Below are 27,211 nucleotides of genomic sequence, written 5' to 3'. Positions count from 1 at the left end.
ACAAGTGTTTTCTCTTTTCCGCCTTCTGTTTAGCTCTGTGCCTTGTGTACCAACACACACAAAGATGCTCCCTCGCTACTTGCCATTTCTTAAAGCCTGCAGTTAATCTGTCTGTTGAAAAGTAAGATTTATGTTCAGTTTATGGAGAGAAAAGAGAAATTAACTGCACTGTTGTTATTTTTCACAAGCCTTTGTTGCTTTAGCTAGCAACTCATTCTTCCTACGTCTCTCACTGCCCCCAGTGTGCAACACGTACACAAACACCCCCCACACATGCTATACAAACACTGCTGTACTTACTGAACATCATTTAAATGAAATTATCAGCACTGCACGCAGTTTTTGTGCTGTATTCTGTCAACATATTTTAATCTTAATAAAGGGCAAACATAAATCATGTTTTCCTGTTTATGTTGAGAGCATGCCCTGCTAAACAAAAAGTAAGAGATGTTTTTTTTATGACTTTTCTTACCAAAAATGTGTGTGGTTGTGACTTTGTCACACACTGTAGTCACTGCATGTGTTTCTTGATCTGCTTGGATCTGCATACCTTGACAGCACATGCTTGTTTACTTTTTTTAAAGTCATCAAAAGTGCAAAAGACTTGAATTGTGAATGCTGAATATTTACATTCACAGGGTCGCAGCTTTTATAGACAGCCATTGGTCTTGGGGCTGGGAATCAGCAGAGTCCCCACGATATGATATTATCACAACACTTATGATACAACTACAGTTGCAGCAGTATACCGATATCAGTGTCGACCGTGGTATGAAAGTTCGAACAAACCAAAAAAAACCATATGTTTTCATCCCTGTAAGTATAATCGCAACTACTAATACTAATAATACTTATTGTGTAATACTGTAAAACTGTGATATTTTCTGAGATGGTTATGGTAATGGGAAAATGTTATACTGTTGCAACCCTAGATACAACATGATTGAGATTTTAAATTGGCTATGATATGCTGAGTATGCTTGCGATAACATATATTGAGATATATTGGATTTATTATCTTTATCTTTATCTCAAAAAAAAAAAAAATTAAATCTGCTCCTCTCACTTCAGTCATTTTTGTTGCAGCAAATTGTATCAAGCGGGCTGAAGAAGTTATTGATGTTATCATTTTAGTAAGATACCACTGTACTTGTCCTCTTTGAATTGCCACGCAAAAACGTTGCCATTCTATGCTGTATCGATGTTTTTTCCCCCACCTCTGATTGGTCTCTACTATATAACTGTGTGGAAAAATTGTTATGGAAAATTTGAGCCAGCCTTTTGAACTTACATGTATCTCGTGACCTTTTGAACTTTGATGACTTAGCCTGTGTACTTTGCACATTTCTGCTTTTATGCTGCCACCGAGTTGCAACACAAGAGGATGTTTGACAGACTGTCAAAGATATGATCTGAGATTAAGAACTTAAAGATGTCAGAGTGTAGTCAGCTGGGTGGAAACTGTCTGATAAGTTTGACAGGACACACCCTTAGTTTCACCTTCCCTTGTTTGACCTTTTACAGTACAAACACTGTATAAATACTCTTTTGTGTACACGCCCTTATATACAAATGCTGCATTTACAAACTCGCAAAGACATTTTGTGCTGTCTCACTGTATTGGTCTCTCTTTGACAAATATATTTTTACAACACAAATAATAGTATTTTTAAATCATGTTATTTTCTGACATCCTGGGTCCACAAAAAGCTGGTGTCCGTGATACTGTATGTTTGAACTTTTTGCATCTCTTTCTCCTTGGAATTTTATTTTTTTTTTGCTCGTGGGTGTAAACATAACAGTGCTGTGTGCAGTTCACTTATGACATATTACACAAATTCTAGGGGTTGCAGTCTAAGTCTTCAAAATGTCTCATGTTGCCTTCTATGGGCGCAAATTTGCAAAATGATCTCATGCTCATATCATTTTGTTGCTCACTCAGTGTGATGCTCACCAAGTGAAATCCATTTCTTGTTCTTCTGCTGTGCAGGCTGTCTGTTGCTGCATGCAGTGAGAATTTTACAGCTGCCATCTGCTTACAGCTGCTTGTCTGATTGGAAGTTCATGCTGATTGTAAATGATGCACATTAGGTCCACCTTTTTTTTTTATTGAAAATTAAACTCAGATTGTGCTTTGTGTAGGGAAAAAAATATAGTCATTATGGATATGCAGGGGACAATCTGTGAAATATCATCCATGTAAGTCATATGACTTTTTGAGACATATAAGTTGAATATTTAATGACTATATATATTATTAGTTAGCCCAACATTTTAATAACTTTGGGTGTGTGGATCTGCACTGTAGACTGAAACTGAGCCAAATTCAGATGATCCAACTGATCCCATTACTGTCTCCTAGTTTATTCTTACATGTCTCATTTGTGTCTGAAAATTTTATCATTGTGAATAGAGCCATAGCCCAAAATGATTGTATTAGCACTACGCCTCCATGCTGTGTTTTATGTTTTTGAGATGTCCATCTGTCCATTCTCCTGAATGGACAGATGGACATGTATTATAAATTTTGGTGTTCAAAGGTAAAGGTTACTTTGACCTCACGTTTCCCTTTCAGGAATGCTTTGAAGAAATGTCCTCAAATTTGGCACAAACGTTCTCTTGCACTCAAAAATGAACTGATTAGATTTTTGTTGTCAAAGGTCAAGGTCACTGGGACTTCATAAAGACACATTTTTGGCCATGAGGCAAGAATTAATATGATAATTATGACAAAATGTTACACAAATGTCTAAAAAGATAAAATAACGAAGCAATGATATTCTGTATCCAAAAGGTCATAGGTCAGCTTCACAGTGACATCATAATATTCTCCAAAAACACATTTCTGGCCGTTATTTAATCCCATACCGTATCTTTGGAACAGAGGGGGAGACATTTGGTCAGACACTGAATTGGTGACACTAATCTTGGTGTCCACCTTGAGACTGTGCTGACTGTATAGATCTTCTGTGCTGTCGTGCTGACGGTGTGTGAAACATCCACGTTTTAGAATTTGTAGCTTCTTCATATTTGAAGCACCGTCCACTGTGATGGCTACATATGCGTTTGGATAGACATGGATACAAACGGCAACTTGACTGGTTGGCGAAGGCATACGATTGTGAGGCATTGATTCTAGTTTTAATCAAGTTTTTTTTTAACTGTGAGTTAATTGAATCCGACATAGTGAGGGATCAGTTCGCAGTAAACCCCTCCACCCCATATCAGCTTTTATTTTGAAAGTAGAAGTAACAGGAGACTTCACTCCCAGTTCAGATTCGGTTAAATGCAGCTTGCCAATTCCCAGACATTGACTTGCAGATTGAGAAGTGCTCAAATTTGTTTTGTGCTCTCTCAAAGCTTTTGTTGTCAATATACTTCCAAAGATTTTAGACTGTCAAAAGGAAAGAAAAAAAAAGCTGTTACAGACATAGTCTGCTTTTTTGTGGCTCTTTTAAAATGGCTGCTTGGGGAAATGAAATGATGTAGATCATTAACTTTTGATTCACTTCAGTATTTTCACAATGTCATCAATTATGGAATGCGAGAGAATATTTTAAAGGAATGTAATATCTTTTCTCCCCACTGACTTCACTTTGATAAGCCCTTGCCAGTGGTACCTCTTATTGTCAGTAGAAATGAGAAACACTACCATTGTTCCTCTTTTGCACAAATTCATGTTAAAGATCCTACATGGCACAATCCATTGTTTTTTTCTGAAGTTAGCCGCTCATTTTCTATACAGAGAAAATGAAAGAGAATATGCATGTCATATTTACAGTGGAGATAAATGGTCACTGACAGGGGTTTTATGTTGGTGACGCTTTAAATGTCAGTTGGTTTGTGAGCTACAGTTCGTAAAAATGTTATGTTGAGTCGGAGTAACTGTATAGTAACTATAACTCATTGTTAAAAATTATTCAAGTGTTCAAAAGGACATCTAACAAACTTATTCAATGTGCTAATTTGAGCATATTGAAAAAATGTACACAGGAACCTCTGACATCACAAAGTAGTTGTCAATAAATCACATTTTGGTTGCAACCTTATTTTATAACTGTTTTTTTTATTGTGCCATGTCTTAACAGAGAGGCCACAAAATTTTACGTAAACAATGTTTTTGATTTTGCAGGGTATTTACGAAGTCTGATTTTGTCTATGGTAAAAAATACATGTCAAGCTAAATGTAACTGACTGTTAATGAGCTTCATCATTAGCTATAACTGTTTTTCACTTAGTTATCTCAACAAAATGCATCAACATCTGATTGTAATTTTTTATGTAGATCAAAGTATTGACTGTGGGATGGAAGAGTCATGAATAAAGAAGATCCAGACAGTAGAATAGCTTTGTATATTTTGAGGAAGAATTACAAATATTCAAGTCATGTCAGGTAGAGCAAAAAAAAGTCTTCTGTGTGACTACTGATTGGTCGTCTGCGGTTAGCTACAGCTAATTAAATCTGCAAGTGACAGTTGTCATTTCTGGTGAAAAAAAATAAATAGTTGCCAGTTATAGAAATTCAGTCCCTACTTTTGTCCACCTTGGTCTGAGATCGAGGACCCATTGTTTAAAAAAATGCGTAATTTAATAGAATTAAGAATTTCGGGTTGTAGATCTGCCACAGCTATCTTTTTAAACTGCACATGTGCCCTGCATGAACAGAAAGCTTGCCAAGCATCGCAACAGTAGCTATGTGGGGATACGGCTTAGCAAGCTGTCAATTTGAATGCACTGCTGCTAATTAAGACCTGATGCTGGGTTTTTTGGAACCGCAGTCCTGCACATTTTTTCCGTGATATAGAAGACTAAGTGGAAGACAATAAAGTTAAATACTGTTATCAGCTCCAATGATTACGTGTCCAAAATGGGAGCTGGTGCTGTAAAAGTTTTATTGAATGGTTGTGTAATCTTTAGCAGACAACCTGATGGGAGTGAAAGCTCTGCATGTGTTACTGAATTTTTTCAAATTACTTCTTTTTAATCACATGTTTTTTCCCCTGCAAAAACACGAATTTAACCCAGAATAAGGGAGACTGGTGTGAAAAAGGAAATTATTAGTGTTATTAGAGTTAAATCTTTTAATTTTATATACTCAAGTCATGTTACAATTGTTAAGGCTGTGTATAGTTATTGTCACTTTTAGCATGGATAAAAACACAATTGTTCTTGTGTCTTTTTCAGGTGAACATCTTCGTGTATGTCCTCAGGGAAACACATGTTGCACCCAGGAAATGGAGGACAAATTTGGCCAACAGAGCAAACAGGACTTTGAGAATCTGGTTGATGAAATGAGTCATGAATTGAGAAGCACCTTTGTTTCCAGACATAAAAGATTTGATGGTAAGTCTTTTTTTTGCTTAATGCTTTATGCTGATTAATTTTCCTATAATTCCTTTTTTATTCAGCAGTTTTAATGGTCATTCACCATTGAACAAAACGCTGCAAAAAGGAAAATCAAAGGATTTAGGCTATGTGTTAATTTGAAAAGGTTCACTGTTTGTAGTTCTGTAGCTGTCCTCCCTCAAGAGGAGACGAGATGTGAAAATCTCATTAATATGCCTTGGAGTGGAGAACCCTCTTGTTGGATTAGACAAACATGGCTTCTTGCACAGCAGATTGACAGCTTGAACAGCGGTACAGAGCCAAACTCTGCATTATTAAGGCTGTTTGGTGGTCTGGTGCTGTGTGTGATCTTGTCGTAGCCCCATGGTGACTGTCTTGACCATCACACATCCACTGAGCTTCTGCTATGGGAGGGGATGTACTCATTACTGAACCAGACTCGGTGTACCTCTCCACCTCTCCCTGTTGGTATCCTTCTCTATGGAGTCAGCTCCTTCTTCTTACAGTTTAATGAGAAATAATAATCCCTCCAGCTCCAAACATTATACGGTGTGGGAAGCTGAAGATTATCACTGTGGACAATGTTGAGGGGTGGTGGAGATGAAAATTGTCAAGCATAGCTTACCTGTCTGCATAATCAAACAGTATATTAGGAATGCAGTTTCTGAGTTATCACACAGAAACATTTAAAGATAACTGCATTTAAATTCTCTTTCTTTCCAACTGAATGGACAAAATTGAAGTCCTCTTAAGAAAAGTTCCCCAATGGATCATTTTATTAATTAAAGAATATTGGATTATAAGGCTTTCTTAAAGGGACAGGTCACTCAAATTTGAAATACATATCTTTCCTCTTGTCTGTAGTGCTATTTATCTCTCCAGATGGTTTTTGTGTGAGCTGCAGCGTGTTGGAGGTATCAGTATACTACAGAATAAATGAGCTTGATTTAATTATTAAATAGAAACTTCTGTCAACCGCAATGCTGCAGTGCTTGTAGATTGCAACATGTTGGGCATACAATAGCTTTTTATTCTGATGATTCTGCTTTTGATGTCGCTGCTCCTTGACTAAAGAATAGCCTTCTGCGAAGGTCTTAGCACACATTAAAAGCATCTCTAAACTTTAAGCTATTTTGTTTTCTTTGGCTTTTCTGGATTTTTGTATTTTGTGGTTTCTGATTTTCTCTTTTCTTTCTCCTGTAAAGCGCTTTGTATCCACAACTTTGGAGAGTGCTGTATTGGATTAAAGTGTTCTTATAATGGCATTGAAAAATAACCCATGATTTCAGTCAAGGTCTCTGAAGTTTGATGGTTACATAGTTGCAACTTTGCCATTTCTTCATGATATAAAAGCTGGAAAATTTTTTAAACTAAACATTCATCAACTACAGAAAGCAAAACCTGATCTTGTGTTTTAAACACAGGGGTTTGTTACATACACAGCATTTGGCAAGGGTTGCCCTAATAATAATACTGGATCCGTTTTATGTGTCTCATGACTTTTATTGCACAATAAAGAGACAGTTTACCCCAAAATCAAAACTACATATATTTCCTCTTACCCGTAGTGCTATTTATCAGTCTAGACTGTTTCGGTGTGAGTTGTTGAATGATGGAGATACCAGCCATAAAGATGTCTGCCTTCTCTCCAATATAATGGAACTAGATGGCACTAGTTATTTTAGATAATTCAGACCTTGTTGTGAGCAGTTTCATGTATGAAATATTTCCTTTTCTTTCCTCCCACCAAACTAAATCTGCTAACTTTATCACCGTGCAGAAGGAAGCGTGTATTTACTCATGAACGAGAGTTATGGGACAGCGCAAGATGAAAACATTAATGTCGTCCTCCTCGGCTGAGCTGTAACATTAGTTAGCTCATCGGTGCTAGGTGAACTAGCAGTATTTTCAGGCTTTCCTTTTTTGCGGTGATATGGTTGACCTGTGCAGTTTGGCAGAAAGAAAAAAAACTTTCTACATCAAATTGCTCACAACAAGATCTGTGGATTGTCTTGAGTAAGCTGTTAATGATTTCAGGAAAGAGACATTGTTTTTCATATTTAAGTTTTGGCGGTTTGAGCATCAAGCCAAATGCCATCTAGTTCTATTATATTGGAGAGAAGGCAGAAATCTCTGCAGCTGATGTCCCCAACACTCGGCAGCTCACACCAAAACAAAACAGCACTAGAATATATGAATTTTGATTTTGGGGTGAGCTGTCATTTACATTTTAATAGGAGTATACCTATGACACTATCCAAATACTGTATATGTAACAAACCCCTATGTTTAAAATGTAAGATCACGTCTTACCTCCTGTAGTTGATAAATGTTTAGTTTCAAAATGTAAAAGTTGTAATCATGAAGAAATAGCAAAGCTGCAACTATCTCACCATCAAACTTTGGAAACCTTGACTGAAATGATGGGTTATTCTTCGATGCCAGACTTAATTTATTTTAGCACTCTCCAAAGCAGTGGATACAAAGTGTTTTACAGGAGAAAGAAAACAGAAGCAGAATTGTCAAAATATAAAAATCCAGAAAAGCCAAAGAAAACAAAAGAGTTTAAAGTTTAAAGTTGATTTTAATGTGTGCTGAGATTTCAGTCAAGAAGCAGCAACATAAAAAACAAAATCATCAGACTAAGAGGGCCCTTTTTGCCCAGCAAGCTGCAATCTATAAGCATTAGCATTGCAGTTGACAGAATTTTCTATTTGATAATGAACTCAAGCATATTTATTCTGTAGTATATTGATCACATTTAGCTTGATTGAGACATAATCTTGTCGTTCTGTGTCATGGTTTCCATTAATAATAGCATAAAAACAAGCTTCCTGCTTTCATGTAGTAAAACATGCATATATATATATATATATATATATATATATATATATATATATATATATATATATATATATACATAAATTGAAGTTTCAATGTTATTTGTAAATCAAGCATCTTATAACTGTATGTCTGCTGACATCTCTGCTGCTCTGGATTTTAAATCTATTTGTTTGCTTGTCATCTGTGGAATTGCAAATTGCAAAACAACAGTCTGAAAATGGAGAAGACTAGGGGCCATAAATCGAGAATTACTTCTGAATACAGTAATGTTGTTGTTGTAGTAATTGTACTTAGACTGCAGAGCACAGAGTACTGAACTGTTGGTACACAATGTCAGACTAATAATGCAAAATTGCCTTTATTGACACAAGACAACAAAACAAACATGTTTTATTGAAATTAAAATGCAAGGTCACACTAGTTTTTTTTTTTTTTTTTATTTGTTTTGAATGGTTGTGGAGCAGCAGAATAAGCAAACCTCAGCATCTTTGAATTCATGTCCTTGTCTGTTAGTTTAATTAAGGGGGATGTTTCATGCCAGTTTATCTCCTATGATTCCATCACATATATCAGTGATGCACTGATTGTAAAATTCTGGGCCAATACTGATGTTTAAATTTATCAATTTGGCCAATAGCAAATACTGTTTTTCATTTGTTTTTTATTGTTGCTTTTTTAAAGTCATTCAAAACCTTATTACACTATTTTTGAATGAGCACAAATTCTTCATTTATGAAAAAAAAACATTTAATATTTTTCGCATTAAAAACATCTTTAAAAAAGTAGAAAAAACTGCTTCAAAAGGCTTTTTACCATATTTAAAATGTAGTAATTCTCTCTGTAATATCTATTTTATATTGCTATGATCAAATGAACATCAATTTCTCCTTCAAACAACCATATTTATTCAAGTTTTTGTCTAAAACTGCATTTAATAAGAATACATTTAAGCACATGATGATAACTTAATAAATTACCTTAGGCCAATACAAAATTTTACTGAATGAATCTTGAATGCATCATTGTGCAACTCTATGCAGCCTCCATCAGCAGGTCATTCAAGCCCCCCTGGAAAGCAGCTCACCTTTGCTCACAGTTTTTTCCAGTGGCCACTCACTGTATTGCAGCAGAAAAATCCCCTGCAACCCTAAAAGCATTTCCCTCATAGGCCACCGTTGTAAAAGAACAGTCTGTAAAACTGTTTACAGGACACCGCCAACTGCAGACAAGGTCTATTATGTCTCTCTCTATTAAGATTTTGTGATCCATGGAGGTTTTATATTTGTAAAACTTTCTTTGAGCTGAATAAAGCGATTTAAAAATCTGTGACGTCGTCACAATGTGAAGTGTATGAGCTGAGCCAGAACTTGCAGGCAGAGCCAGCCGGACATACACTAGTGTGCATAGTTAGTGGGCCCCGTACTGTGGAAGTAAACCTAGGAGCTAGAAACTTAATGGCATATGTAGCAGGCGAGCAGTTCCATTAGACTGAATAGGCACCGTCTTAGCATCTGATATGTAGTTATTATTATACGTCTATGGTTAGTTCCAGCCACCAGATGCTAAATGCTAATTTTCACTAGCTTTCTATTTGCTGATTTCAACACAGATTTGTTCATTATCGACATCTGACGTGTTGATAATGAGTTTACTGCGTCCTTTTGTCCCAAAGGAGTCCCTGCGAAGAGCTCATTTCATCCTGAACACATTTTCTGTTGTCTTCAGGACGACAGGATGTTGTTAGTTTTGAGCTCTGTTATTTAGCAAAATTGATGTGACACAACACAAAACCATCGGCCGCTGACACCTGCAAATGCCGTCTTAATTGCTGATAGGCCGATGACAACAAGGCAAATGCTGGCGGATATTGATGTTCGATGGATACATTTCTGCATCCCTAATGTATAAAGTACATTATTTAATGAGACCTAAGGTTTTTTCAGGTCCACATGATACGACTGTTACGTAATGCACTGTGTGTCAGCACGTCTCCGTGCTGCCTTACACCTCTTCACCATTCACAGCTTGTTGTGTGATCTGTTAACATACTGTTGATATACATGAATTACATAAGATACATTATGTCAACATGAATATAACCTCTTTTCAGATCTCAGGAGTGAACAGCAGCACTCTCAAAGAGTCACTTCATTCAAAGTAATTCTAATCTTCATCTAAAAGCAGGAGGTCGAAGCATAGATTTTCATATTAGGCTGTCTAAATATATCCAATGTCAACAACTGAATGTTGTTTGAGTGATTAATAGTGCAATTCAATACTCACCAGTCAATGTCTTGTCTTTCTATGCTGATTCCTCTCAAACTATCCAACATATTGTATGAAACAAATACTATTCAGTTACAGCATGCAACTCTCAGATGAATGCACATTGCCCAGAAACTCAATGTCATAATGCCTGGGTGATGTCGGTCTGATGGGTTTTTTTTTCCAGGAATAAACACTTCTTTAGCTCACATGTGATTCCTGGAAGTGTGCATAAATAAATAAGTGTTATTTTGATCAGCTAGTGTCAGGATAGTGAATGTCATAAGGAGGACTCCACTGAGGGAGGAAATGGGGGTTTGTCTAGCAGCACTTAGATGCATGACTCCAGGCACCTCTGTTCCTCTTGGGGTTTGCTGCCATTCTCCATAATTTCATCAGCGTTAAAGTAGTTGCCATGTGCAGGTTTCAGCTCTGTAGCCTTCTGCTGTCTGGAGACTCTGTGTCTGCTGAGGGTCTCGGCTTCTCACCCGCTGTGGAAATCTGAGATATTGATTGCTGGATTTGAATTCCACCATTGTCTTTATGCATCATTAATTGAATCTTAATGTTAAAAGTTATGTCATTTTGAGCGGTAGATATTGGATGACATTTAAAATACATCAAAATATTTTAAGCATAATTTGTTTGTAAGATTCTACCCTTTTTCCAACTCCTTAAACAATATTTTCTCTTCTTAAAGCAGGGTTACCAAAATAATTGTGCTGGCCTTGATACTGAGTCTGAACACGTAGTTAAAGATCCAAACAAAACAGAGCTGTTAGATCGTTTAGATGCTCTTTACCATCTATTTAGCACCTGGCTCTGGAGTCCCACCTACACGGAGTCAGTGTATGTGTATATACTCTTCTCTTTATGCAGAGATTGTGATGAGTGTTACAGTAGCTGACAGTAGCTGGCCAGCCCACGCATACCTGACACCACAGCCTACGTGTCACAGTGAGAGGGCATAGTCTCGACTATGCCAAGACCATCTGAGCACAAATACAGAAATATCCGCAACAACCTATGATGCACAGTTACAGCTGTGTGGATCTAAGAGAGAAACAGCATCGTCTGAAAAATCAGTGCCAAACACAGCAATTACCGTGGTTTAATAATACAGTTTGCGTCTTTTCTTATTTATGTTTCTGAAATCAAGTCTGAATATTCTCATTGTTCTCAACGATATCCTGTTCCTAAGACCCCAGGAAACACCTGCTCAGAGAAATTAGATAAATGGCTGGCACAGAGCATTCTTCTCCACCTGCTCGTTAAACACTAAGTCAGGGGTCTTAATTGCTAATCAATTGTTGGCCCTCCTCTGACCAAGAACACCATGGTGCTGGGTAGCCAAACAGAATATTAATGTGGCGCACCCTCCACAATTGATCTTCTCTGGAGTTACAGACTCACATGCTGTTATTGCTTGTCAAAAAAAAAAAAAGAAAAAAAATCTGGCAGACTATAAAGACAATATTTAGCAAGTGGCATCAGTTGTGTTGTTGCACACTAAAAGTCACTGCGTCATAACTGACGCCAATGCATTATTACTTAACCACCAGTGGAAAGCCACAAAAAACAATGGCTTGTTGTGACCTACTGTGATTGCTCTGTTGGATTATTTACCTAAATGTACCCAAAGAAATATCATATGGTTATGAACTTTTGTAATCTAACCTAACTCTGTTTAAAGTCATATATCACTTTTTGTAGCTGATTGTTCATAATATATCCTTTGCAGTTCTGAATGTCATAAATACATTGTTTTGTACAACTGACGATAGATTTGTGACCACTTAAAGGTGAATCTTGAAAGAAATTATGCTAACACTGTAAAAAAAACAAAACTGAGTAAAAGTTTTCCAGTTATTATGGTTTCTTGGCTTAAGTTAGGAAAAAAAGTCTTCTTTTTTAAGTTAGGGTTTGCAAATGATGCATGTTTTAATATTGCGATCATAAAATAATAATAATAATAATGATTTAAAAAAATGCTAATAAAATAATTTCCATAGTTAAATGCAACTAATTGCATTTTTTAATCACATAGTTTTAATTCCATTATTTCGCATTACAATACAACAGGGTAAAGCATTTCTTAATAGATTGTGTTGATCGGGACTCACATGACAGCAAAAAACTGCATGGTATGAGCATACAATTGATGTATCTGTAAAGGAGAGACTGGGTACTCATAGAACTATTTTCATTCAGATACTCCTGTGAAATGGCCATGCAGTTTTTCCACTGACAAAAATTTTGCCTAAGTTTGGAGGGTTATTCAGCCCCCTTTCTGAGAGGCTAGCGTAACATGATTGGTACCACTGGATTCCATATGAGACTAGTCTCATATGATACCAGTATCATATATTAGCTTTAACATTTAGCCTGGTACAGCCTCTTTAAGATGGGAATTTCGGCTGACGTTTAATTCGATTAAAATAAAAGAACACGTTATGTACGGATCTCAATCACATCTCGCTTTAACGCATTATTGCTGCCAGCCCTAGTTACAATAAAAACATTTCCATCAAAAAGGGTTTTCTGTCAGAAAGCCCTTCAGGTAAACTTCTCCCAGCAGCTGACTGACAGAGAAAGAAAGTACATTAAACAGATTCTAAATAAATAGGGTGAAAAATCACAAGTTTTATTACAATTATACGGATCGTTTTACAGATTCTTTGGATGATTATATGATTTTAGCTGGTATCACAAAGTCTGCCACACTACAATAACAATTTGGTTTACTTCAGGGAACCGAGTTTGACATGACACAATATCAGATCTTCATTGTTTTTTTTCTTTACTTCTTGCCATTATCTGTCTGCCTTTAGGACACTAGCAGTCTTTCAATGTCTAGGGAGGAGGTGTAATTTGATGAAAATGGTGACACAGAGATGATGATATGTACCGTTTTGTATCGTATGAGTATGTTGGGCCTTGTCAATACCCGAAAGAGCATTTTAGGCAGTATTTGAAGCATTCCAGATACTGGTATTGGTATTGGAACAACTCCAATCTTTTCTCTTCTCCCTCAGCAGCCATTGTCAATGTGCCCTTGAGCAAAGCACTTAACCCTAAATTACTCCTCAAAAGTTGCCAAGCTCAGAAGACTGCACGGTGCTGGCCAGCTACCAGGTGTGGATGTGTTTGACTAGATAAATGTAAAGCTGGGAAGAGCTGAAAAGGGCATGCTTGCTCAGCAAAGGCTCCTTTAGTTAGGAAGTCCTATTGGACTATCCAGTTGGAGACTGGAGGAATAGGTAGAATTCAAGTCGAAATGTGACGTATCTTTGTACACTACATGGTTTTTTGGTAATTCTGTGTAGGATTTTTGATAGACAAGCTGCAACATTTATGGAAATACACAAGATTTCACTTTGATTTTTGGACAGTCTGCGGAATCCCATTTATGAACCAGCAATCTGTCAAACGTATTTTTGTTTTTATTCTTAGGTTAAAGAGTTGAAAATCTTAACTTTCAAATGCAGCAAAATAGATTCTTATTAGATTAGATTACATTAGAATATACCTTTTTTAGCTTGACTCAACAGGTGCAATTGTACATTAAATGCCTGTGCTTTTAACTGTGTAACTCACAATAGGCAGGGCTCAAGAATTAACACATGAAAATGGAGACATAAAAGGTCAGTCCATCATGTTCTGTACAGAGGCATAGCACCCCGAGCAGCTCTCTATAGACTGCCGCCTCCTGTCAGAACAATCAATGATCCACTTAAGACTGACATGTGGAATTAGAAGTGCTCCTTTTGGCAGAAAAAATGCTGGTTTCATGTACAGGCATGAAAGCTCAAGTAGTTTGCCAGCCTAGCTGTGTGTATTGCAGTGCAGTTTCAATAATCGCAAAGAGAGAGATGGACTGCCTCTTTGATTGGCTGTAGTCCTGTAGGAGAAGACACCAAGTGTCTCTGCTAGAGATAACAGGCTGTTTATTCTGCTGCATGAGGGCCAAACAAGCCATTTTTGCAGTTAACTCAGGGTAGCTTCACAGATAAATTACAGTTTTGAGAATGTGTTGCTTGCAGGAATGTGTTTTACATAGACAATATCGAACAAATGATCTGAAAAATCTTCTTGTACTGAATTCATTAACTTTCATTGAGTGCACCCGGCTCTTTTGGTGTTTTTATCGGTGTGTGGCCCTGAAACACAATGCTGCACTCAAAATAATATATTGTAAAATTGCCACAACATATAAATATCATTTGAGCTAAGATACGACAGCAGAGCATTTTTATATGCAACATTTTAGCGTTGGTTAGTCCCTCAAGGAATTTCTCAGTTTATATTCACAAGAATTAATGCAAATCCAAACAGTTTCTTGTATTTTTGAGCTGTTTCATAATATTTCTTCAAAAAAGTGTCCAAATTAGAGGATTGCTTACAGATGCATTAAATTATCTAATTCAGAACCAATTCTACAAGCCCAGAGGCCTGTGCTATGAGGAGCATTTGGGGTAAGTGAGGTAACTTAAGGGTTAATTCTCGGTTTTCAGTACCGCAAGGTTGTTCACTTTTCATTTACTGAGATAAATCGCCATGGTAACTTATGCTGAAGAAAGAGAAAAAATTCTGAGGTGACAGGTGAAACAAGTATACATTTGTACAGTGATATAATTTTATTGTGGTAGACCTTCTATTTTGACGCTGGTTTTAAAATAAAGCCTCTAACAAACTGAGAGGTCGTTTACAACACTTAACACATAATGAAGATTTTATCTGCATTTTAATTGTGTAATATTTATTTTATCTCTCTGGAGTGATACGCAACACTCTGCTTCCATTATTGCAGCTCAGAATTACATGAGACACCTATTTAATGAGAACTGCAAATAGAAATGAAAGATTATCTTTTATTAGAAAAATAATTCACAAGCTGTTAATTGTGATTAGAAATGCAACATTTTTGCTCAGATAGTCCTGACTCATGAATTACTTTTCCACTCTTTACTCTGTTAGCAGAAGAAGTCTGGCATTACTTTGAAGTTTTTTTTATGACATATTCAGAGTAGTTCCTTCATCATCCAAATAAATAGCAAAAAATACTTACACTTAAGTCATGTATAATAATACCTACATATATTTTTAAGCCTTGGCCAACATAATATTTGGAAATTATTGTCCATATCTCATTATTTTTTTTTGTAAGGTTATAGGCTTTTGTTTACATTTCACTCAACAAACAAGAAATGTGCATTGGGTAATTAGTATCACAGTTTCATCTCATATCATATGAAGTATTTAATTCATAGATAATAACACCAATAATTCATGGTAAGTATTACCAAGTGTTAATTTCCCACCACATTTTTGCAAATCTTTCTCCTCCATTTAACACAAAATAGATGACTAGTGTCTAGTTACATCACATTTTTGTCAAGAAAGCCACTGAAACTATTAACTTCTGCCTGAAGTTATCACAAAAAATCTCTATTGGGACTGATTGCTAAGGGTTTTACTGAGGGCCCAGCTGTGATGAATGAAGGTGAGCAAATTATCTACAGTGTTTCCAAGATGTCCCAGTAATTACATAGCCTCATTCTATTGATTCTTAGATTGCGCTCCACTCTGAGGCCCCGCTTAAACCCTTAGCTACTTGTGTCCAAATACTGTACATATGGATTTTGTCTTAGAATGGTTAATCATATTTTGAGATGTCTATCCAACGTCCATCTCAAAAAGCATCTTGCCGGTTGTAATTGCTCAAGATGTAAAGCTAACCATTTCATGAAGTTAAAAAAGAATGGACTATTAACCCCACAGACAATGATATGGATATATGTTTAAGGTGGCGATGTAGCATGATATGTTGGTTGCTTTGTTTGTGCACAGATATAAATACGGATTTCTGCCTGCACAGAATGTCCAATGTGGTCCAGTAAGAATGTGATCCAGGAAGCCAGTGCCAAAGTTTCCTCCCTCACCACACTGTTTTTTTTACTATCATAGATTGTAATTACTCAACTGAAGAAAAGTGAATTGTGGTGGAAAACATACCCTTTTTATCCTCCTAAGTTATAGCTGGTCACAGTTCAGGACTTTGCAGTAATTAATTCTGCAGGCCACTTCCCACGAGGGTCCTTAGAGTAGATGTCATCCCATCCACAGCTTCCTCTGTTGGTTATATGCTTCATGATGTCTCCAAAAACTGGTTGGCTTATAAGTTGAAAGCACGCAGCTTGACTTTTTATGCCTCCACGTCAGCGATAGCTGTGGCCAATTATGTTTTTGGGATGTCAGTTTGTCCCATTCTCGTGCACAAGATATCTTAAGAATGCCTTAAAATATTTTGTTATAATTTGGCACAAATGTCCATCTGGACTCAGCAATAAATGATAAGATTATGGTGTCACAGGTCAAAGTTCAATGTCACTGTGACCTCGTCTGTCTTGTTCTTGTGAACATGTCATCTCAAGTAGGCCTTGAGGGAATTTCCTCAAATTTGGCACAAATGTTCACCTTTACTAAAGAATGAATTAGGGGTGGGCAATATATCAAATGTAATTGATTTATTGTGGCTTGTTCTATGTGCGATATTTAAAATTCTATATCGCGAACATCGAGTATGAATTGTTAAGTCATTTTTATAAGCCACTTTGATTCTCTTACTCTCTTGTACAACTCTCTGCCTTTCACAGACACACACACAAAGCATGGTTTTTGCAGCGCTCCAGGCTGTAACTATTTAGTCATGTTTTATGATCATGGAGCACTACTGCAATTTGCAAATACTGTTAATATATGAACTGGAGAGCTGTTACGTTGTTTTCAGCTTACAGAGAACAAATCATCACATTTAATGGCACTGCAGTAACAGTCTAACTTAATTTTAAAATTAACTTATTTTAAAGCCATATTGCACACTTCTAGGATGAACTAATTAGAGTTTGGTGGCCCAAGGTCAAGGTGACTCCACATCCATCCCATTCTCTTGAATGTGATGTCTCACCAGCACATTTAGGGAATTACTTCAAATTGGTCACAAATGTTTACTTAAAAATCAAGGATGAAATGATCATATGTTGGTCAAAGATCAAAGGCCACTATGACCCTGTTCATTACATTCTCTTGAACACAATATCTCAAGAACACCTCCTTGGAAATTCTTTAAGTTGGCACAAATGTCCACTTTGTGTCAAGAATGAACTGATTAGAATTTTGTGGTTGAAGGTCAAGGTCACTGTAACCTCACAAAACATGATTCTGGCCGTTACTTATGAGTTCATATGGTAATTATAACAAAATTTCTCTCAAATGTCTCATGCGATATAATGTTGAAGTGATGGCTATTTATATCCAAAAGCTCAAAGGTCTATCTTACTGTGACTTCATTATGGAAACTGTCAGTGCAACTTGACTGGTTTGCAGGGGCATACAACTGTTAGACAGCAATTCTAGTTTTCCATCATCTAGCTCAAAGATTTAAAAAAGGAAGGCCCTGTTTCAAGATTGCTGAAATTGAGACTACTGCTGACATCTCTGACATCTAGGAGAGCATCTATCAGTAGGTCTCTGTGAGAGCAAGCAACTGTGGAAGCACAGAGACATAGGCTTTCTCTTTATCACAGAGAGAATGGCTCGGTATAACCTCTGCACAGCTCTGTGCACACAGTGAGGAATTGGAGCCAAACTGAGCTTTATCAGCGAAATGTAATGAACTCTCTGCAAGTTGGGGGTATTAGAATCACCCCTGTCCAGCATTTCAGCATCATTATCCTCTGTTTGCAGCTCTTGCAGCCATTCATTTGGACAGACTTCTAAATTACAAAGATGTGTTAGGATTTATGTAAGCTTTCCTGATAATTTTAGTCTCTGACATTTCAATAAATTTGTTATTGTTAAATACGATCCCTCTCATGAATTTTTCCTAATTAGATTAAGTTGTCTTTTTTATAACTAAATATATTAGTCACTGAATTATACTGAGCTCATCCATAATGTAATTATTCATCCTAATCACTCCAAAACAGAGCTTAGAATTATATCAAATATACTGTCCACATCAACAATCAATTCTGCCTTAATTACATTGGTTATATTCAATTAATATTTCAGCAGACATACTGAGCAAAGAACCTGCCCGCATTAAGATGTTTTTTTCCCTAAAATGCACATTTAAAAAAAAATGAAATTAGTTTTGAAGCTATCATTAATCAGCGTGCATATCGCTCAGCACCACTGACTATTTTCATTACCAACAACGAGTCTCTGAAGCACAAATCATGTTTGGAGCTTTGCATATTTAAAGAACTGCTCACTGTAGTCTTTCATTTACTTTAGTCTCAAGAATTACTTTGACCAACATCACAAGTTCTGCATACTGTATATGCCACTAAAAGAAAGAGTCATAGTCTCTTAAGAAAGCAGGAAAATATGTGTGAGAGTAAAGCTAATTTAATCTGATCCCCACAGGACATCTTCCAGTTAACACTCACTGATACCTGATAAGATGTGTTAATTAACAATATTTAATTGTGATAAGAATAGAGGGGTAAGTCTTTAATAAGCATGTTGCATGTGATGAATCAAAAGCTGAATGGATTTATGCAGGATTAGAATCTCGCATTTCTCCTGTGGCAAATGTGACCTTTACCCTCCAAGCCGACATCAAGTGAGTTATAGTAGCTGCTGGCTGCAGCTAAAAATACATTTGTCTCAATCAGGTAATAACATTATGAAATAACATCCTGTGTGTTCTGCTACCTTGTAGATGAGGCATTTATTACATATTTTGCTTTCCACCGGTGTGCAACATGAGCAGCTCTTGATATAGCTAACTGGATGGATTTGGTGTGGTATCACGTACAGACATGCCATGTTATTTCTCTGTTGCTGTAATTAGTAATTTCACCTGGGTTGCTGGGCACTGATGGCCACTTCAAATCCATTACAATTTTGTCAGGGCCATTTCAGTGACTGCAATGTAAATGGCTTAAGGGGGCAAAATGGATCTCCTGGTGAATATGTGGTCATGTGTCATGGTCATATGCTACAATGAATTGCTTTACAGATGGAAATTCAGACCATGCTGATTCGGATATGTACAAAGGTGGCAGTTACTGTAAAATGAAAAGAGAAATCACTAGCAGCTGGGTTCATGGTAGGACCTGACATACTATTTGAGGGACAACCCACACAGCTAATTATTTTTAATTGTCCCAACCTTTTTAGTGTTTTACTGCTGCCTTTGTTCACAGTGTCACTGCTCTTTCCATTAGCCCATACCACAGTGAAATTAGAGACCTTGAAGCTGCAATAATTAATATTTTTATGTTATCAATAGATCAATGGACGATGTGTAATGTAAAAAGTGCTGCTAGAGTGACCAACCCACAGAGAATCATTGTCTCAACTCATGAGTCCTTTAAGGCCCTGACACACCAAGCTGACTGTTGGCTGTCAGTCTGTCAGTTGGTGAGCGTCGGTCACCCCATTCACTGCGGTGTGTCCCACACTGTTGGCCCTCGTTCGCCTTTGTCGGCTTTTTTCCAGCACAGTGAATTGGCTTCACAGATGGTGGAGCCAGTCGCTGATTTAAATTGCTCTCATTGGCAGTTCAGCTCAGCGCATGAAAGTAGGAAAGTAAACAAAGAGCTAAAGTCAAGAGGGAGACAGATTGAAACAAAGTTGTTATATATGGTACGGTTGTTTTACTTAAGCCATTGAGCTCTTTAGCAGAAATCTTTCATGCTTTGTTCTTTCAACGTTGGATTGTGTTATGTCTGTGCTAACTAGCACCAGGTGTAGCAGGTAGCTGTTTTCAGTGACAAGTCTCTGATAAACCCACTGCACACTACCTGCCCAGCACTAAAAAGAAGACAAAGTTAGTAACTCGCTGGTGGACATAGTGCAGCATTTAGCACTGAATTTCCCTGTGGAGTTGACGAAATCAAAACACAACAGAAAGGAGAGTGTCTATTGGACTTAGATATGTATGGTGTCGAGAACCACTAAAGAAATACTAATCTGTGTGGGAGACCTGTAAATAGGCGACTGTTAGCCAACATGTTCCCTATGTCAACTTTATAGGGCGATAATGTCAATTTTGTATTTATAGCTTTCAACCGTCTCCAAGTGGCCCAAAAAAATCAATTATTTCTGCTTTAAAGCTTTGGATGGGACATATTGCCCTGTAAAAGACAATAACTGAGGAATATAAAAGACTTTCTGTAACCTCCACCACAATTTATGGATGTGGAGGCTCCTCTGTCTAGTCTTGAACTATTTCACTTCGCAGTTAAATGTGCAGAGTTTTGAAGCCTATTTAAATTTTAATCTTGGTCCTTGAAAGCGAGGACTATCATTATGGATAGCAGATGGTCAGAAATATTATCATCTCTTTCCAATTTGTGGTGAGTCGTAGAGGTCATGAGGCAAACAACAAGTTATGCCTAAAAACAGCAGCAACTCCAGAGACAAACTGTATTGTGGAATCATAATAATATTGAGGGACCATTTATTGCAGTTCATCTGACAGCCGTATGCTTTCAGCATATGGAGCAATACTCCAGTGCAAATCAGAGTATAGGAAATCATTTTGTCATATACATCCTTTCTATCAAGACACAAGAATGTACATTGGGTTTACAGGTGATATATGGACAATATAGGCCTCATGCACTGTAAACACAGAGCTTATTGCTTTCCAGAAATATATATGAGGTTTGATCCCACTGCAATGTCAAAAGTAGTTTACTGGAGATATATATCAACAAAGCTGTGCAGTCTCTTCAAAATGAAATCAAGATCAGAAGCCCTAATTGATTTGCTATTTTGGTGTTTTTTTTTCTTTGCTTGCCGGCGTATCTGCTGTCGGCATCGTAATCAAGCAGATTTCCCTTTTAAGCGGAGTTCTATCTTGCAATCAGATACAGTTAATGTAATTTTGCTGCATTTCTATTTTAATCATAAATTAAGGTTCCCAGTGCATCGTATCAAGGCGTTTCTGTGCATGCCATGTACAATATAATCTATGCCAACACGGTGACACATGAAAGAAAATGACACAATAAGTAACACTTTTTCTTTTCTTTCTAACCCAGAATTCTTCCTGGAGCTGCTGGAGAACACAGAGAGGTCCCTGAATGAGATGTTTGTGAGGACTTACGGCAAGCCTTACATGCAGAACTCCGAAGTCTTTGAGAACCTGTTTGCAGAGCTGAAGCGCTATTACACAGGAGGAAATGTTAACCTGGAGGAAATGCTTAATGACTTCTGGTCACGGCTGCTGGAGCGTATGTTCACGCTACTCAACTCCCAGTACGCCATCACTGAGGACTATCTGGAGTGTATCAGTAAGTACACCGACCAGCTCAAGCCCTTTGGAGACGTGCCCAGGAAGCTCAAGGCTCAGGTTACCCGGGCATTCATCGCTGCACGAACATTTGTCCAAGGGCTCTCTGTTGGCCGGGAGGTGGCTCAGAGAGTGTCTAAGGTAACAGTGCTCACCGCTTAAGTAAAGTTGAATTGGATTGTAAAACACACAATCAACAGCTTGCTCATATGATTTTTAGACCTTAAAGGAGAAGTTTATAGGATTTAGTGGCACCTAGGAGTGAGGATTGCAGAATACAACCAGCTGAAGCTTCTCCTGTGTGCCCTCTCCAAGCATGAACTCCATAGGGCCGGGTGATGTGGCCTACACATAAAATCATTACATTTTTTTCATACCAAACTTGATTAACGATTTTAATAAAATTAAAGTCCCTATTAAAAACAATTTATAAATGACAAAGAAATTACTCAAAACAAGTTTTGCTTTGATTTTAGCAATAAAAATTAACAAAGGCATTTCATATTGTAGAGTATTGAAAATGACCGATTCGGAAATCATACAACCGTCGTTCAACATTAGTTCCATGTTAACAAATAATGTTTCCGTTGTGTTCAAATTACTGAACCACAGGTCTGTTGTAGTGGAGTAAAACAACATTCCCTACAGCTCTCTAATGATTTTTCCATGTGTACAATTGTGCATATACCTGGGGTTGATACTTTTCAGCATGTGGAAAAAACCTGCTTGTTCAAGATCTGACACCGCAAAACCAACCAGTTCAAACAGCTGACAAGACTGTGCCTTTTTTTGGGAACGTACTCTTTATTGTTATAAACACTTGCTGTCACTTTGTCGTGTGTGTATCTAGGAGGTAAGCGCGGGGGGACCACTATGAACTACAGAAGCTCAAAGAGAGTGGTGGAGGAAGTTTAGGGGAAAATCTAGATTTTAATTTAAAAAATCGCCCTTAAGCACAAATTCCAACTTTATCGATAAAATCGATTTATCGTCCAGCCCTAACTCCCAGTTTGGATTCCTTTGGTGTTCATAGCTCAGGAGGTTTGTAATTATCCCTAGTGATCTTTTCTTCTCCAAAACAAATGGACCAGATGATAAAACCTGTGAAAATAGTAAATCATTAAGTATCACATTACTTAAGGTGGCCAACTCAAAAACGCAAATAACCCTATCTCTCAGTGCCTGCTCTGTCTGTTCTGGGCTACTGTAGAGACGACGCAGTGCAACACTGAAAAAGGCCTGATTTTATGGTAACAAAAACACAATGATTTTTATTTTCAGGTGATTAAACACAAAAAAACATACCTATTTTAATATATTCCGTCTTATCATAGAAAAATAACATCATATTTGCTCAGTCACTATATCCTGACAGTAGTACACGAGACAGATAATATGTGAAAAAATCAAGACCAGACAGATGACGAGAAGCTTTCTTTTTCGCAGGTCGTCTTCTGTTCGCTTGTCCTTGCGGTGTACGCTGGCAGCACAGAGTGTGCATGAGCAGTGATTGACAGACGCTCCTCCTGGCTGTGTTTGGCTGTTTGGGGCCAGCCGGAGTGGATTTTTGTAAATGCCATTAGGAACACAAGGAGGAGCTATGGCAACCTGATTTTTTTTAAAAAAATGTATAAACAGATCTGTCTTGTGTGCTATTGTCAGGATACAGTGACAGTTTCCGCAAATATGATGCATGATACAGTTACCATCTGTAGCTTTAAACAAACCACGCACATTTCACGCACTCACTGATTCTGTTGGAAAAATATTCAGCATTTGACCTCAGCTGAAATTAAGAATTGCTGTGTATCCTACACAGATTTTCACAAGGTCTTGTTTGGTGTTTTTGTAGCAAGCACACATTTCCCTACAGTCTTCCACTGGGAACAAGTTCCTCCCAGATACTTTTCTGACTAATGCTAGCTCTCGTGGTGCATGTCTTTCATGAAGTTTGGGGCTCGAGGCGGCTTGTTCAGGTGCATTTCATAGAACAGTGTTGAAGGGCATGTGGATTGCACAGGAGGAATGCCCAGACAATGAAAAGGGAGAGAAAAGAAATTTGTGCCATCACTGTTTATTGCTCTTCTTCCTAATATTTGTTCACCCAGTATACAGAAGCCATTAATCATGCTGTAGCCTTAGTATTCTGTTTGATGCGATGTAATCTCAATGCAGCTTCTGCAGTATATCATACTGCTTTGGGAGTGTGTGTAGTTTTGATCATGTACAAAGTAAGATTAAAGGAAAAGCAGGAGGCTAAGGCTCGGATTTAGTCACACTCAACAACAACAGGGCTGTTTCTACACGCCTTCTTATGAGCCGAGAGAAGCCCTGATAAGCACTAGGCTGCAAATCCCCAACCACCCTGGCTTCTTTTCACTACTGTATTGATATCAGTAAGATTGGATTATCAACACTATTATACATATTTATAGACCTGCTGTACAGTTTATAAACAGAAGGCACAGAAAATATAGTAATTCTCAATCACTGAGACAGAAGACATTAAGAAGAAGGTACTGCTGTTCTCTAGGAATCTAGGGATGTAAACCAGAATCAGAATTATGTCAGTCGAATCGGATTTTGCAGTTCAATACAAATATTCGTCAATTCATTTTGTTTTACATATGAAGTTTTAAAGTGTAAAAGGGGCTCAGTGGGATGTTGAGTGACAGCCACATTAACGTTATATAAAAAATAAGCTAACAGCGCTAACGACAGATTGCAAATTTACAACAGTTTTTGCCGACACTAGATATCAAACAAACACCAGAGACGGCAGCAAATGAACTTGCTGTGAGCTGTAAATTTGAACAGTCTCTCTCTCCCTCCTTACGAAGGAGCACAACTGCTTGACTCAAAGAGTAGTGTGAATGTCAAGAGCGCTCACTCTGCAGCAAGTGACCAAGACGTCCTTATAAGCAAACTGCACAGCACACTGACTGGCAAAAAAAAGAAAAAGACTGATAAATTTGAAGCAATCTCAGTTGACTGAGGGGTCTCAGGCAGATGATTCGAAGTTCTGACTTTAAAGGAGCAGCCCTAAAGAAATCCCACATTCATTTTCTTGCAGCCACACCATAGTGCACTCACTGAACTTTGAAAATGTCTCTTCACTGTGCGTATCAGTTCCCTTCCACCAGTAGTAGTGTTGAGGCTCATTTGGAAGCAGCCACAGAGGATGTGTTGTTAGTATGCGTTTACTGGGTTACACTCTGCGTGTCTCACAAGCCAGCATGTCCCAGCTTAACCCCTTGACATTTCAGTGGGACCTGAGATCCAGGTCATGTGTCTGAGACTGCAGCCCTTTGATCCCCAGGGTATAAACTCATCATGAGGGATTGGGTGTAAGCATAATGGAATAAGACACCCTGCTAGAGGTGTCTGTTGCACGGCGCCTCTAAGATGTGACATCCATGTTTATTGCTGCTGGGATATATATTGAATTAAAGTAGATGATGTAGTACTTTATTGCTTTTCACAGCTTAAGAGACAAAACACAAAACCCGGTGGAGCTCTGAGGGAGCAGAATCTCGTGTTTGGAGTCTGCATCTCACAAACAGAGCTCATACTTATCCCAGATCATTACCCAAACAGTGCATCTGCTTCTGTTTATCTGAAGTGATTAAAATCGTATAATTATCTGTCTTCTTATTGATACTTAGAATATTTTAACAAACAACTTTGCTTTTTGAATGCGCGCACTGAAGTAAGACGCCAATGGATTTGACAGAAGCAAAGGTGTAAACAATAGGGCGACATGGTCCTGTCTTATAATTATAGTCACAGTGACATAAATGGGCTGCATTGACGTAGTAAAATGGAAATGTTGGGATATTTTACAGTTTGTTGCCAGTGAACCATTGCCACTTAATTGCACTTCTGTTTTCAAACAATACAATGATTAACTTTGCTTATTTGTTTATTCACTTATATTTTACTAATTTTGGTTATTATTATTATTTGGAGGATTTTAACTACTCAAATGTTAGGAAGGGGACACAGTAGGCTGTATATTATTAATTTAAACAAAAAAATATACCTCTCTTTCACTTATTAATCGGACAATTCATGACGGTGATGATGATACTACAAACTAATATACTACTACTACTACTGCTGCTCCTTTTCCTAATACTTCTGCTACTGCTGCTGCTACCATTACTAATACTACTTTTACTTCTGCCACTACATGTACTACACTACTTCTACTGTTGCTGCTTTGACAACAACTACTACTACAACAACTATTACAACTACCACTATTACACTTTTTCTACTACTACTACTACTACTACTGCTAAAAATACTATTAGCCACTACTACTTCAGTATATTACGTCTGCTACTACTACTGCTACTAATACTACTGATGCTACGACTGCTATTACTACACCCCTTTTATCACTTGTCCTACTATTACTACTTTTAATACTTCTACCACTACTATCATGGTGATGATAATAATAACAATAACAATAACTATTATTATTATTGTTTTTATTACCATTTCTCCTCATGACCTCTTAAGGTGCTAGGAACATATTGCTGTCTGATTTGTACAGCTGTCGTACACCTGTGTCAGGTGTGACACATGTTGGCAGAAGCATTTGGCATAATCACTTTCAACTTAGTGTGTGACAAGTCTAAACTGCTGTCTAAGGTGATCTGTGAGGTATTTTTATGTTAGTTCATGCGGCTGTTTGACTCCGTGGAGCTACAAAAATACCCCCAGTCCTCTCTTTATGATACTGAGCACTGTGCTGAGATGAAGGTAGGGGTCCCGGCACATCAAACATTAACTCATCTCACCACGATCAGGTCATTTCTGCAGTTTGCAGACCTGGAGAAGGTCATCAGTGTTTTTTATCTCCTCAAGGCCTGACTACTATAACTCATTTTATTTTGGTCTTACCAGGCGAAGTATCCACCGACTACAGCCAAGACAAAATGTTGCTGCCAGACTTTTCTAAGAGAAGTGTCCATAATAAACCCTTGTTTGCTGCACCTCTCTGTTTTAGAATACATTTCTAAGATTTGATTGCTTGTATTTAAAAGCTTTGCTCGGACAGGCTCCTGCTGTGTGATCAGCCATTTCCCCACAAGGCTGATCGCAGCTTGAGATCTTTTGGCAAAGCCTGTTAGCCTTTTAGTGGGTCCAAAATCTTTTTTTAATTACAAAAAGCGACCGGGCCTTTGTTGTCCAGGGCACTTAGTCTTCTTTTAGCTCATAAAATCTTGCCTTTTTTTGGGTAGAGTACTTGGAATGTTAGCTGTCGATCAATTCTTATTTTATTTGCTTTTTAACTTATGTTGCTGTGTTATCCCTATGTTATTGTAAGAGACCTGTAACATTGTTCTGAGAAGTGCTTCATAGATTAATAAGATATCACATTCGGATGTTGCTCTGAGTGAAACTGTTTAAGTTAAAGTTTTAAGAACTAAC

The 27,211-nt window shown here is 37.5% G+C and overlaps 1 protein-coding gene across 1 annotated transcript in view; it reads left to right on the top strand.

Annotated features, from left to right (window-relative positions):
• The window catches only part of LOC121949433 (glypican-6-like), a 116,353-nt gene that overhangs the window by 23,590 nt on the left and 65,552 nt on the right, over positions 1-27,211 (top strand). The window contains exons 2-3 of the mRNA XM_042495118.1: positions 5,185-5,343; positions 21,516-21,907. Of these exons, the coding sequence (XP_042351052.1) occupies positions 5,185-5,343; positions 21,516-21,907 (551 nt within the window). The remainder of the gene's footprint in view (positions 1-5,184; positions 5,344-21,515; positions 21,908-27,211) is intronic.

This window comes from Plectropomus leopardus, chromosome 10, assembly GCF_008729295.1.
Source record: "Plectropomus leopardus isolate mb chromosome 10, YSFRI_Pleo_2.0, whole genome shotgun sequence".
Taxonomy (NCBI): domain Eukaryota; kingdom Metazoa; phylum Chordata; class Actinopteri; order Perciformes; family Serranidae; genus Plectropomus; species Plectropomus leopardus.
This window is presented reverse-complemented; position numbering and strand designations above follow the sequence as displayed.